General features: G+C 39.2%; 1 protein-coding gene across 1 annotated transcript in view; it reads right to left on the bottom strand.

Annotated features, from left to right (window-relative positions):
- LOC145662913 (uncharacterized) overlaps positions 1-15,916 on the bottom strand; it is a 99,272-nt gene that overhangs the window by 21,624 nt on the left and 61,732 nt on the right. Inside the window, exon 7 of the mRNA XM_081728918.1 lies at positions 15,079-15,166. Within this exon, the coding sequence (XP_081585044.1) occupies positions 15,079-15,166 (88 nt within the window). The remainder of the gene's footprint in view (positions 1-15,078; positions 15,167-15,916) is intronic.

Here is a 15,916-nt window from a genome sequence, read left to right as displayed (position 1 = left end):
AATATCAATGGTGACACTACCATTAGTGATGACTTTCAAATTCGTCCACCGTTGTATGCGGGTCTTGGGTCACCAGACGGAGAAATTCCGAGATATGTAAAAATAATCGAAAATGACCGATATTAATGTCAAATCCATAGTTTTCGGGGTCGCTGAGCTCAATAGTGAAATTCAAGACCGCGTTTACTTTCACATTTAGCCCCCATCAGCTAGGGGATCACGAGACATGTATAAATAATCCTCAATGACCGATGTCAAATCCGTAGTTTTCGCGGTCGCTGAGATCAATGGTGATACTTTCATTAGCGATGATTTTCAAATTTAGCCATCATTGTATGCGGGCCGGGATTCACAGGGGGTGGGGAATTGCGAGACATGTAGAAAATAATGGAAAATGACCGATATTAGTGTCAAATCCATAGTTTTCGCTGTCGCTGAGATGAATGGTGATACTTCCACAGGCGTTGATTTCAAAATACAGCCCCATCGGCTGCAGTCCAGAGGCGTTGTCGTTTCAAAAGTGGAAGCAGAGGATCATAAGGGCTTTTACCGGGATATGTAAAAAGTATTAGAAAATGGCAGATGTTAGTGTCACATTCATAGTTTTCGCGGTATTGGTTGGGTGCCAAAGAAGATTTTTTTCACAATTCGAACCAAGGGGTCTGAGGGGACGTTCACCGGGACATGTAAAAGTAGTAGAAAATGACCAATATTTGTGTCAAATCCATATTTATCGGGGTTGCTCAGATGTATAGTGACACCCCCGATAGTGTTTACATTCAAATTCAGCCCCAATGAAAACACATGTACGATGTTGGATATATATTCACACAAAATATATCCAATTTTAGAAATGTTTCTTAATTGTTATCCCGTTGTTCAGTTTGTTTACATTGATATTTTATCTGATCCGTACGAAGAACGGGCAGAACAGCTAGTACGAAATGGTAAAGTGTTTGTTATGGACCAAATTACAATGAATTCAATTATATAGATAATTATTATAATTATTTCCTTGTTGAACTATAGATACTTTTCAGTGGAAAAAAGAATAAAATTTGAGTCCCAAATCAACGTAAAGTATACCAACGTAAAGGCAAAATGTATAAAATTTTCCATATAATTAAGCTTACAAACTTAAAATTTCCATGTAATTAAGCTAAAATTCCATTTTTGTGTCGTTTGGTGTGCCTATTTCCTCGTTTTCTGTGTCACCGGAAATGGGTCAATGTTATCCTACAAATATGGCGGAACAAGTTAATGCTGTTCCGTCAGGAACGATTTCGAAGTCGTTTCCTTCACATCGTGTTTCTACCGTTTTTTAAGCCTATTTCCACGTTTTGTTAATCAATGGTAGTGGGTCAAAATGGGCATTCAATGTGGGAAGAAAAATTACCCACTCTCCCACCAGTATCGAATTTCGAGGTCGCTTTTTTCGCATTGTTTAGTGCATGTTTTTACCGTTTCTGCGCATATTTTCACGCTTTGTGCGCCAACGAAAGTGGGTCAAAGATGACCTACAAATATAGCAGAAAAAGACATATTCATTCCACTTTCAAGGTCCATTTTGACCCACTTCCACTGATGCACAAAGCGACACAAATCATGCATAAAAAATGTGAAGGAGACGACCTCGACACTCGATGGTGAAAATGGCGCCTGTGCATGATTTGTGCTCTTATTCCGCTATACTTGTAGGGCATTTTGACCCATTTTCGTTGTCGCACTAAAGTGGAAATAGGAGCACAAAACGATACAAAGCAGGCACTATACGATGCGAAAGAAACGACCTCCAAATTCGATAGTGGCGGAACAGTGGGTCATTTCCGCCATACTTTGGAGGCACGTTTTGACACACTCTGGTGACACGCAAAACGTGGAAATAAGGGCACGAAATGGCACGAAACATTCACTAGTCGATGCGAAAGGAAGGACCACGAAATTCGGTAGTGGTGATGCAGTGGGTCATTTTCTTTCCACCTTCGAGGCCCATTTTGACCGTTCTCCAGTGACGCACAAAACGTCGAAATAGGCACACAAAAAGGTATGCGATGTCAAATTAACGACCTCGAAATTCGATAGTGGCGGAACAGTGGGTCGTTTTCGTCCCATCTTGGAAGCCCATTTTGACACATTTCTGGTGTCGCAAAAAACGTACAAATCAGGCACTAAACGATGCGAAAGAACCGACCCCGAAATTCGATAATGGCGGAACAGTGAGCCATTTAACTCCCACTTTAAAGGCCCGTTTAACTCACTTCTGGTGACGCACAAGACGAGGAAGTAGACACAGAAAACTTTTTTTAAAAAATAGGCACTAAACGATGCGAAAGAAACGACCTAGAAATTCGATAGTGGCGGAACAGTGGGTCATTTCTGCCACACTTTGGAGGCACGTTTTGACACACTCTGGTGACACGCAAAACGTGGAAATAAGGGCACGAAATGGCACGAAACATTCACTAGTCGATGCGAAAGGAAGGACCACGAAATTCGGTAGTGGTAGTGCAGTGGGTCATTTTCGTTCCACCTTCGAGGCCCATTTTGACCGTTCTCCAGTGACGCACAAAACGTCGAAATAGGCACACAAAAAGGTATGCGATGTCAAATTAACGACCTCGAAATTCGATAGTGGCGGAACAGTGGGTCGTTTTCGTCCCATCTTGGAAGCCCATTTTGACCCACTTCTGGTGACGCACAAAACGTGGAAATAGGGGCACGAAACGGCACGAAAATTCACTAGTCGATGCAAAAGGAAGGACCTCGAAATTCGGTAGTGGCGGAGCAGTGGGTCATTTTCATCCCACCTTCGAGTCCCATTTTGACCGTCTTCCAGTGACGCGCAAAACGTCGAAATAGGCGCACAAAAGGGTACGCGATGTGAAATTAACGACCTCGAAATTCGATAGTGGCGGAACTCTTGGTCAGTTTCGACCCATCTTGGAAGCCCATTTTCACCGTCTTCCAGTGACGCACAAAACGTCGAAATAGGCGCACAAAAGGGTACGCGATGTGAAATTAACGACCTCGAAATTCGATAGGGCGGAACTCTTGGTCATTTTCATCCCATCTTGGAAAACCATTTTGATCCACTCTTGGTGACGCACAAAACGTGGAAATAAGGGCACGAAACGGCACGAAAATTCACTAGTCGATGCAAAAGGAAGGAGCTCGAAATTCGGTAGTGGCGGAGCAGTGGGTCATTTTCATCCCACCTTCGAGGCCCATTTTCACCATCTTCCAGTGGCGCACAAAACGTCGAAATAGACGCACAAAAGGGTACGCGATGTGAAATTAACGACCTCGAAATTCGATAGTGGCGGAACTCTTGGTCAGTTTCGACCCATCTTGGAAGCCCATTTTCACCGTCTTCCAGTGACGCACAAAACGTCGAAATAGGCGCACAAAAGGGTACGCGATGTGAAAGTAACGACCTCGAAATTCGATAGGGCGGAACTCTTGGTCATTTTCATCCCATCTTGGAAAACCATTTTGATCCACTCTTGGTGACGCACAAAACGTGGAAATAAGGGCACGAAACGGCACGAAAATTCACTAGTCGATGCAAAAGGAAGGAGCTCGAAATTCGGTAGTGGCGGAGCAGTGGGTCATTTTCATCCCACCTTCGAGGCCCATTTTGACCATCTTCCAGTAGCGCACAAAACGTCGAAATAGACGCATAAAAGGGTACGCGATGTGAAATTAACGACATCGAAATTCGATAGTGGCGGAACTCTTGGTCAGTTTCGACCCATCTTGGAAGCCCATTTTGACCTACTTCCGGTGACGCACAAAACGTGAAAATACGCGCTCACAACGGCAAGAAACTGACACTAAACGATGCGAAAGTAGCGACCTCGAAATTCGTTAGTGACGGAACAGTGATTCATTTTCGTCCCACCTTGGGGACCCATTTTAACCCATAGCGTAGTCGCTAACGCTCTCGCCTTCGGTGCGAGCGGTCCCGGGTTCGATTCCCTGTGGGGGCACTCGGTTGAAAAAGCGTAACAGCTTTTTCAGGCCAGCCACCCTGAATGAGGTTTTCCTGGGTTTTCATCATTCACACCAGGCAAATGCCGGGGTGGTACCTAACTTATAGGTCCCAGGCCGCTTCCTTCCCTTCCCCAATCCTTTCTTCCTTCCCTTACCCCGGATAGTGTGCTCGCCGAGGGACGTCATCCCTCAAACGTGACGGGCTAAATGGCCTTAGATGCCGAAAGCCCAGAAATCTAAATTCTAGATCCTAATCCTAATCATTTTTACCCACTTCCCATGACGCACAAAACGTGGAAGTAGAAGCACAAAACAGCACAAAACGATGTGAAGGAAACGACCTCGAAATTGATTGGTGGCGGAACAGCAATAACTTGGTCCGCCATATTTGTAGGCCCAATTTAACCCACTTCCGGTGATGCACAAAATGTGGGAATAGGCGTAAAGTGCGGCACAAAACACACACAAAAGATGCAAAACAAAGTACCTCGAAATTCGTTGGTGCCGGAACAAGTTAATGACGCCGTGAGCACCAATATAAGTATATACTGTAGTTCTTACCAGGGAGCGCGATGGCTCAGTGTTAGAGCGTTCATCTCCGGTGCTTGAGGTCCCTGGTTCGATCCCAGCTCGCGCCGTATGGACTTTGTGGTGGACAAACACCGTGCTCGTGGGTTTTCTCGGGGTTCTGCCGTCTCCTCCCACTTTCTTCATTCCATTCCTTTGCCATCATCACCTTCTCCTTTAGCCTAACCGGCATAACTGTGGGACGTAAAACTAAAGATTTCATATCATTTTTTGTAGTTTTTACCATCAAGGCTGAGAACTGCACGGTCCAATTTTTTAGCCAAAGTAGAAGCCCAACCGGGATAGTGATGTCAACCGGCTCAGCTCGGTTCAACTGAGCGTGCAGCTTGAGCTGGCTTGGTTGGGATGACCCATCGACTGGGCTCAATTGAGCTAATGGGTTGAACCGGCTCGGTAGAGACGAGTCATCGACTCTGCTCGATTGGAGCCAATGGCTTGAACCAGGTCCGTTGAAATGAGTCCATAGGCTGGGTTCGAGTCAGCTTAAGTGAACCGATGGCTCGAACCGGCTCGGTTGGGGAAGCAATCAGCTCGGTTCGGTTCGGCTCGTGTGAGCCATCGGCTCGAGCTGGCTCGGTTGGATGAGCTGTTGGCTCGGCTCACTTCTGGGTTCGGCTCGATAAGTGAATGAGCTGTGAGCGAGCCGCTTGAGTCGTTGACAACCCTAAACCCGGGTCGAGCAGTTTTGAACATGTTTGGCTGGAGTCCTATAACTTTTAACAATTTTTGGCTCGAGCCCGAATACTTGCTCCTCCTGAACTCAAACCTGGAACGTCGTGACCGATGTCCTTGCCTCCTGAAGATTTGTTGACGACCGAGATCGACAGTCAACTAATTTTTAGTATTCAGATACAAACCGCCTATATTCCATGTTTATACAGGTACACGGTGTTATAATAATAATTAGTTATAGTAGTAGTATCATTGATAATTATATTGTCTATGTAGGATACTTGAAGATAGTAGTACTTGGAACTACACAAAGGATTTAGCTCGAATTGGCTCGACTCAACTGGAAACTCGATCTGAATTCGAGTCGAGTTGGGGGAAATTTTTCGAGCCGAGATCTCGAGTCGAGCTCAAAGATGTCTGCTTCGAGTCGAGTCGAGTTTTAAAAAAAACTCTCTCGAACTCGCTCGTGCCCATTCCTATTGTATGCATGACGGGTATATAGAGTTCTTTCGAGGGGGATAGAACCATAAACATAATATATTTAAAAAATACTTAGTTTCACGGTTTTCTTCCCAGGGGGAAAAGGGATGGTAGGTATCAGCATTTCTTATAAGTACCTTATTTGAAATATGTAAAACAGTAACAAGTGGACAACACAATATACACACATCTTATCTTCAGTTTTAATTGCTGATTTCAATTGTAATTAACAATTAAAATTAACAATTACAAGTTTCAATTGTCAACTGCAATTAACAATTAAATGTTTCAATTGCACCCTTTGCAATTGACAATTAACAATTAAAAGTGTCAATTGCCTGGTGACCAATTAACAATTAACAATTGACGGAAATTTAATTGCAAATTTTATGATTGAATTCAATTGCAATTGAAATTAATTGTCAATTACAAATAGAAATCAATTGCAATTGAAATCAATTGCAATTGATTTTCAGAGCAATTACTTTCAATTGATTGATCAATTGCAATTGATTTCAATTGATTTTGCCCAACACTGCTTTCATGTCGACAAAGATCAAATCTAAAGTTGAAGGCTACGTCAATCACGTTTCAGAAGCTACAGATGAAGTTAGAGATGAATCATGCTGAAGCTACGAGATTCAACCTGATACCCCGATTTTTAAAAGCATAACGAAACATCGGTTGATAAGCTGGAGCTGACAGTTGATTATAGATTAAAAATAATGCATGTTCATTATGAAACACCTATCATGTAATTTCACTAGGGGCTTATCAAATCGTAAGTGAACATAGTCGGTGATTCATCTGGCGTAAAGTTGTATTGTAGAAGAAATAAACATCGAGTGGCTGAATATATTTAGTTGTCTCGGGAGGAATTGTTAAAATCAATGTGTTTCTCGGGAATAGCCTCTGCGAGCAAAGTGACATCCTTATGGCCAGACCAGGAATCACAAAGTAACAGAGAGTGTTCGTCCATATTTTCTGCTAGAACACTTTGAGAAAATGCTTCAGATGCTCTTTCGTCGTTTTGCTACTACTGCTAGCGTCGACAAACAGATTTTGGGGACATCGTTGCTGCTTCACTGACATCTGTGGATTAAAGTGTCCTTGCGGCTCCTGAAAACAAATGGGAGAACTTCTTCGCAAGTTTCCCATCCATGGATATTGCAACATCAATGGTATAGCTAGAGTCGTGCTGGACATTGGCTGAATAATTCCAACTGTGTGTTTCTCCCTTCTTTTCGATAAAGCAGCAATAGATGATCGTTCATAATTGAATTGACTCTGGTCACAATTCCATACACTGGATGCAGGCAAACGATGCAAATGTATGTAATCGTTTATTTCACTACTAAACGCCTCACCACTTACACGAATACTTGTATCTTCTGCAATGTCCTTTTTTGTTGAAAAGATAATTGTTCGTGAAATAATTTCTGCTTGTTTCTTAAGATTTTCAATGAAAGTCGGCGACGCTTTGAACTCCGATAAGCCAACTTCTTTTGCCGCTTGGAGAGCCCAGCACTGTAAATGCCAGTAATGCACAGATGATCCATGATCTTCGTCAAATAATCTGATGACTTCACATTTCACTGTTTGGAGCTTCATTTCCTAATTCCCTTCGAATGAAGCAAAGTTCGTAGACAGCGCGTGTTCATAATCCAAAATAAGTTTGCAGTTACTTAACAAAATAATTTTCGTGTGTCGTGCTAGAAGCTTCCTATACGAGTTGAATCCTCCTTCATGATAATCTTTGTAGATACGACGGATTTCCTCATCCGTAAACTGCGATAAAACATCCGTTCTTTTCAGTTTTCGTGCTGGAGATACGTCATATTCGCTTTGACTGTTGTCTTGTTCCCGCTCCGAAATGCGATCATAGATGTCTTCCTATGCCGTGCCATCTCCTTCATCATCTCTGTCGAGTGTCGATTGTGTGTATCATTTCTAATTCATTTTCGTACTCACTGATAACTGAATTGAACAAAAATGTCGCAAATGACTCATTTTCCGCTCCAACTGACGTTTGATCCTTAAATCTGCGCCTTAGTTTGCCTTCTAACAGTTCAACTACATGAAGGGGGTTAATGCTAACAGTCTGCCCCATTTTTTTCTCCACTTAACACCACACATAACACAAACTGGGGCTTACTACCACACACTGACGCACCTGAGTGGTCTTCACTCAGCACCTATAAGGCAGAATTTAACTGCTAATAGACCGAAATAGTGATGTCGTCATTTCCTCTTAGTTACCATGGTGATTGCCATGTTGTTTTCCAAACAAACGCATGAAGCCATAGGAATACTATGAAGTATACTGTTAATAAAAACACACATTTAATAATAATTTTAGAATATTTTGAGGACAAAGTAAAATTGACAAGAAAAGATACAGATTAAGAATATGGGTCCAATATTTAGAAAATTTTTGAGTGAAATCTAGTTATTAACCAAGCAACATATAAGGAACCTTTTTCTACAGGGAGCACATCTCTAGGTAATGTGATAAGATAGAAATTTCATAAGTAATGCCAACGCCATTACCAGGTAATGCACAATGAACAAACGCAACTACACGCAATGCAAATACTCATAAGGTACAGACTGACGAGCTGTCGGCACAATGAAAATAGAACAAATACTTAATTTGTCTGTAAGAAAAAATAATAGTCCACTTTGAAATCCTTGATGTTAATTGTATTGGCATATTCAGTTATTTTACGCCCACCGTTTAAAATACGAGTACATAGTTATAGTGGCTACAAAATAAAGAAACAATTAAAAAAAAAAAAGGACACGCAGCTTGTAACCATATGCGTTCTGAGAATTTTCAATCTGGACCAATTTCTGGTCAGTTAACATGTGTCGGATCTTTCTTTATATATCCTACTTACCTTAAAAATATAACAACAAGGAAACATCCAATTATGAGTGGTTCACCATAAGTTTTAAACACTATTTTTGTAGACCTACACGTTTGGAATGTAATGTGTGATATCGATGGTACTAAATAAAAATTTTCCACAATTATTTAAATTCAATATCCGTTAATAAATAAGCTAAATATATTTTGACACTTAACGTAACCTCTAAATGTATAAAACACAAAATCTGCGATATCAGGCAAAACATTTCACTTTCAACGCTTGACATATTTTAACATATTTACCTAATTCCTTTCCTTTTTCTGTTTTCGTAGTTTCATTCATTGGAATCTTTTAAAAACATAGACGTGTTTCTTTTATTGTGATGTTTGCAATCCGGAACTTAAGACGTCACTCAGCACCTATAAGGCTGAATTTAACTGCTAAGGTGCGCTATACACTACGAGATCAATCCTAGGAAATATCTTAGGATTTATCTTCGGAAAAATGTTATGACATATCTTGTAGGAAATCCTACCCTTTTTGTGCCATACACGTGAAGAGTTTTCCTGTCTGACCGACTGCCGTTTATCAACGTTATGAAATAGTTCTATTTAATAAAAGTACAAAGTTGAACAATTACTATGCTAACCACACTGCACTTCCCACTGATATTAATATCAGGCGCTATATTGTTAAATTGGATACCTCTAAAATGGGAAAAAAGAAAAAAAAAAAACATAAAAGTAAGAAGGGTACTGGTATGCTTTTAGCGCACCACATTTTAAAAGATTTACAAGTAAAATTTAATACTTTGCATAAAAAGACATATTTATAAGGAATAAATTTCTGCAAGCAACATAATTAAATACAAAGTAATACACCTGTATTTTATGTTTACAACTGTAGGGTTACTAGTGGCAAATCATTATAAATGTTTTAACGACGGATAAAATAGGTGAGAGACAATGTTTAGCAGAAAGGGTCCAGCTAATTTTTCTAAGAAATGTTACAATTTCGGTAGTTTCTATTCACATTAGTTTAGACTGGTTCAGGTTAGTTACGGTTATGTTACGTTAGATTATATTAGTATATGTTCCAGCTCAAAAAGTGATAGAATTTTGCTTACTTCTATTAATATTAGGTTAGTTTAAGTTAGTTAATTTCATTAGGTTAGATTTAGTTAGGTTGTGTTAGGTCTAAGTACTTGCATCTTCCATTTCTCCTGTAAATTTTGTATGTTTTGCGTACTTCTGAACCCCTTCTGCGAAACATTTACCCAAATGGGTGCATACGAAAGATGACCGGTGATACTATTTTCCACCACCAGTGTATTTCTGCATAATTTACAGAAGCTATAATTTATGTTTACAAGTGGAGCGCTACTACCATGATAAGTGCTATTTAAAATCGTATCATTGCCAAAACTCACTCGTTTTCACTACGTTCACTGACGCCCCCGCTTCCTTCGCTCGCACCCCCTAGCTGACGCTCGGGCCCCCGCTTCTGACTGGGTTATATAGCATTCGTACTTTTCAGAGGCCACCTAGCACAACTTGGTTTGCGTTTTTACAGTATACATTTTATACTATATATCCTTACCCCGTATTTGTACGCAAATCGTAAAAAAAACTGTAGTTTATCAACAATTGCTTTTGATGGTCTCCTTGAGGAATTTTATCTATGCTATGTGAGATATTTTCATGTCGGTCAACGCAAATCATTTAGAAAACAGTGACAAATTATATTTTTTCCACAATTATATCGAGTGGTACACCTAAAGTAAACCTGCACAATCAGAAGATACCTCATCAGTTGTGTTTTCACTTGTTTTGTTTTCACTTTCTCTCACCTGATGTCGCTTAAATCGAAATCTTACGAATTCTCTTTCCGAAATAGAGCGTGGTCTAAACAAGAGAAATCTCATAGGATCGTTCAGAACACAGGAAATGACATGCGATCTGATGCCATACACGTTGAGATTTTGACTCTAGGACAAATCATAAGAGATTTCCTAGGATCTATCTTATAGTGTATAGGCGGCCTAATAGACCGAAATAGTGATGTCGTCATTTCCTCTTAGTTACCATGGTGATCGCCATGTTGTTTTCCAAACAAACGCATGAAGCCATAGGAATACTATGAAGTATACTGTTAATAAAAACACACATTTAATAATAATTTTAGAATATTTTGAGGACAAAGTAAAATTGACAAGAAAAGATACAGATTAAGAATATGGGTCCAATATTTAGAAAATTTTTGAGTGAAATCTAGTTATTAACCAAGCAACATATAAGGAACCTTTTTCTACAGGGAGCACATCTCTAGGTAATGTGATAAGATAGAAATTTCATAAGTAATGCCAACGCCATTACCAGGTAATGCACAATGAACAAACGCAACTACACGCAATGCAAATACTCATAAGGTACAGACTGACGAGCTGTCGGCACAATGAAAATAGAACAAATACTTAGGTTCTCGGTTTGTACTTAGGTTCTAAGGCCATGTTGTTTAGAAAATAAAACTACGATCACCATAGCAACGAGACGGATGTGACGTCACACTAATTCAGTCTATATTTCGAAGAATAGGTGGCGCTGTCAGCGCAAAACGAGTTTTACAAGGGAATGACTCACCCTACAGTGGTCAGTACTTAGCAGGGCCGGCGCGACGGGGGGTCGAGCCGTGCCACCGCCCAGGGCGGCAAGTCTTATGGGCGGCAAAATTTGAAAAAGAAAAGAATACTATCAAAATATAATGCTTCGTAATAGGCCCACAAATGGAAACATAAAACTGTGTTCACCTAAGAATGTAATTCAACTTACTTCACTCACATTCAGGAAATTTCTTTCTCAAGAAATTCACAGCGTTCTCCCTCATTTTCAATTATCGAATTACTAGCCCCAGGTATCTCGTTCAATACTTCCCTTGCAGCGGCGAAGATTTTCAGCTAGGGTGGATAAGATTTTCAAGGTGTCTTTTATATTTTTTCTATTCAGCAATGTTCTAACGCTCCACTCCAAATATGCAAAAGGTACACTTCCACTTGAAACAGGCCGTTTAACCTACAGCATCTAGAGACATTTAGGTTCTAGCAGCGAGTTTTTAACTAATTTACAAATTGGTTGAAAACTCGTTGGTTTCGTACCGGTAACAGACATCGCTGGCCTAGGACTGACGGAAGTACTAATAATAAACATCTAAAGGAAATGAACATTCCTATCAAAGACACGAGGGGCCAAGGATATGACAATGGTTCCAATATGAAAGGCAAACATTCAGGTATTCAGAAGAGAATTTTAGAAATATATTCCCGAGCCTTCTATGTTCCTTGCAGTAGTCATTCATTAAACCTTGTCGTTAACGATGCAGCCATAGGACCTCAGTACGCCGTTTCAGTTTCTGTATAGTTCGACGTTGGGGCATACTAAAGGAACAAATTAGCAGTCTCATTTTAAAACCATTAAGCACCACAAGGTGGGAGAGCCGAATTGATGCTCTTACTGAACTTAGATATCAAATAGGGGAGGTTTATGATGCCTTACTTCAAGTAAGTAACGATAATTGTTCAGATAGAATGGTCACACACGATGCTCTGTGCATAGCAAACCAGCTGCGTGGCTACTTTCCTTTTCTCGCTCGTTATCTGGTATGACTTTTTACTCCACATAAACATAGTAAGCAAAAGTCTCCAAAGCATTGATTGTCATGTGCTGCATGCAGTCGGGTTACTTGAAAATGTACTTGAGTACTTTGAGAGGAGCAGAAATGATGCAAAGTTTCAATCTTACTTAGTTGATGCGATGGAGTTGGCATCAGTATTAGATATGGATGATCCAAGGATAGGTAATACAGTGCAAGTTCGAAGTCGAAAGAAGAGAGTTTCAGTACGAGGCAGAAGATGAAGCTATTGAAGATCCATACACAAGATACAAGATTGATATTTATTACAAAGTTCTAGACGTGATTTTGTTAACTTTAAGGTAAAGGTTTGAGCAACATCACAGCGAGTATTTCGATTTTCTTTACGATATAAGTAATCTTTAAGGATATGCCACCTGAACTTTTGTTTGAAAAGTGACTAAACTTGCCAACATTTTAACACACCTCCTAATCGAAAGATATTAACCTCAATGATTTGAAAGACGAACTGAAAGTGTTATCCGCTATAATTAAGCCTGAAAGGTCACCAAAAAGAGACTTTAAAATTAATTAAGGACCATGACTTTGCTCCCTTGACTTAGGATTCTGTTAACTTTACCGGTAACAGTGGCATGTGGAGAAAGAAGTTTCTCGAAACTTAAGTTTATTAAAAACTATCTACGTTCTTGCACGTCTAAAACACGCTTGTGTGGTCTAGCGATGTCAATAGAACACGAATTGGCTGAAACATTGGACTACGCGAATGTGATAATGGAATCTGCTCGTGTCAAAGCACGAAGTTTCTTTCAATTAAAGTATAATCACTTAGTTTTGCCGTAATATCTGATTCACTCTATTATCTTTATGCTCTATACTCTGTTGGAAACACCTTTTGATATAAAATAAGCTTAAAAATTAAATTTCTAAGCCGTGCCTAAAGTATTTTTATTTCATTTTCTGCATACGCTGCTATGCATTACAGGTACACAGCGAAATCGAGCATACTGAATATTGTGTCATGTATGGAGTATGTAAGCAAAATTTAAAAAAAAAATAAGTTTTACGTCCCACGTTTATGCTGACTAGGTTAAAGCAGACAGTGATGATGAGAAATTATGAAAATGGTGAAATGAAGAAAGTGGTAGGAAAGGGGAGAACCCCGAGGAAACCCACGCACACGGTGTTTGTCCATCACAAAATTCACTTGGCGCGAGCTGAGATCGAACCACGGATCATATGCACCACAGCTGAACACTCTTCCACTGAGCCAGCGTAGCCCATCAAATATTACGTAAGCATTCGAGAGAAGTAGTTCAATTTTTTGTTTACTTTTCCATTTCATACATGCTTTTAAACGGAGCATCTTTTTCGTGACACTTCAACGTCTTCTGTCAAAATAAGGTTTGCGGATAAGGGGCGGCATGTGATAATACCGCCCAGGGCGGCAAAACTGCTAGCGCCGGCCCTGGTACTTAGCCTCGTACATATCTACCAAGTTTTATGTTGATCCTCACGTTCGAACCGAAACGTGCCACTATGATATGCAGTCTTACGTTAGGCGAGACTAACTAGATATCCAAAATAACAAAACACAACTACTATGAAATATACAGCAGTAGCACTACTTCTGTTTTATTTCTAGAAAATCCTTTTGCAGGTTTTCGACGTGGCCAAGCCACGGTTTTCGAGCTATGACGTCACCAATATGGCTGCTGTCAAAATTCATACTGAAATCTTTTAATACGATATAGTTTTTCACATATAATGAAGCCAAAAAGTTCATTTTCATCACATAATGAAAATAATGGATTGGAAATTATGTAAAACGAACTATTAGCATTTAAATTGAAGGGTTCCTTTGAAATATTCACACATAAACTACAAAAAATACATGCTTTAAAGTTCAAACAAATATTTTCCTACAGAGTACTAGAAGTGTTAATATTATGGGACATTTTAGTCATTTTAAAACGACTTGAGTTTTATTTTTCTACTAGTTGAAATATCCGTTCATTACACGGAGAAGAAAGACTTAAGGAGAATATCTGAAACTAAACAAGCAAATGAAGAAGAGCAACCTGAGTGAGTGACTAACGAAGAGCAACACGTAGGGGTCTTTGTGAATTTCCGGACAACCTTTCGTCGTAGACTGTCAGTTCGCGGGAAATGCCTTTTACTTTGCCACCCATGTTGAAAATAATGAAAATAGTAAAATGAATAACAATGAGCAAGGCCCGCGGTGCGGTGTTGCCCTTATAAATTCCTGGGCCTCCTGACACACCCCTTCTTGCTTAAATTGTGTTAAATTATAATCTTGACTTGTCACTAATTATCTCAGTAACAGGAAAACTATGAAATCGACACTAATATCAGTCGTTTTCGATTATTTTTTTACACGTCGCCCCTTTCCACTCTTAGGGAGGATAGGAGTATCTTACTTAAACTTGTGCTTAAGGGGGTAGACTACTAAATATTTTTCAAAAGCTAACAATTTTTCTTTTGCCGGTTTTTCGTAAGTGAAAAGAGATAATGAAACGTAACTTACCACAACAATAGATAATCTTATACTACACCCGAAAATACGAATCGGAAGAATTTTCAATGTTGCTATCCGTAGAAATTACAGTCTGACCAGAATTTGAATTACCCAAAAATCTAGTTTAAGGCAGCGACTAGAAATATGAACTCAACGGTAATTGATGACTTATCATGTTTTTTTATGTTCCTAGTTAACTACTTTTTAAATAATATTTGTATTTATTTTGTAAGTTATTACATTATGTAAGTTATTACAAAATAAATAAGTTATTATTATTGTTATACTTACAAATAAATGCATAAACGACTGCTTCACCCAGTCTGCTTTTTTGCTTCATATCCATTTGGATCGTCAGAATAACTGGATGGACATCAAACTGAAATAGAAGAAGAAAGGAAAACTCAGTATTAAGAAGTGTGGTCTGTTACTACTATTAGTTGAATTTTACAAGCATATTTTTTTATGTTTTTAAATACAGAAAATAATAAACTCTGCTGAAAACAGTAAAGAAGATCACACGATTCTATTTATTGAATTATGGGAGGGGCATTTTGCATTAAAAAAAACAATTCCCTTTTATTACAGGCAACCAACATTTCTTTGCTATTGTGTGGGTTGCATAGAAGCTAGGGAATATTATAGATTCTAAATGGAATGTGTATAGACACCGTGAACATGTTAATGGATTGGGCCGAGATAATCGCTCTAGCTGTATATATATATATATATATATATATATATATATATATATATATATATATATATATATATATATATATTCAAAAGTGCGCTTTTGTTAAAGTGTTACTTTGTGGAGTAACGGACGGAGAGACTACCTGTACAATCTTATAAGTCCTACAGCGTGGCCCTAATAATGATTAAAACTAAGTAAAATTTTGTTACGTACGGAGATTGTTCCACCAAAAAGAACTTGTTATTTTAACGAACCTCACATTCAATTAAAATAATTATGTTTTGTCTCAATAAAGAGACAATGGATGTAAAGGGAGTAATGTTGTATACCCTTGTTACAAAAATCTTGAACACACATATTTATTTTTAAAAGCTGTGCACTCTCCCCATAGGTAGTCATTTTATTTAATCCAATTCTTTTGCAAATAGATGC

This window comes from Thermobia domestica, chromosome 10 (assembly GCF_964235325.1).
Source record: "Thermobia domestica chromosome 10, izTheDome1.hap1.1, whole genome shotgun sequence".
NCBI lineage: Eukaryota > Metazoa > Arthropoda > Insecta > Zygentoma > Lepismatidae > Thermobia > Thermobia domestica.
Note: the sequence above shows the minus strand (reverse complement) of the source record. Positions and strands in the feature narration are given on the sequence as shown.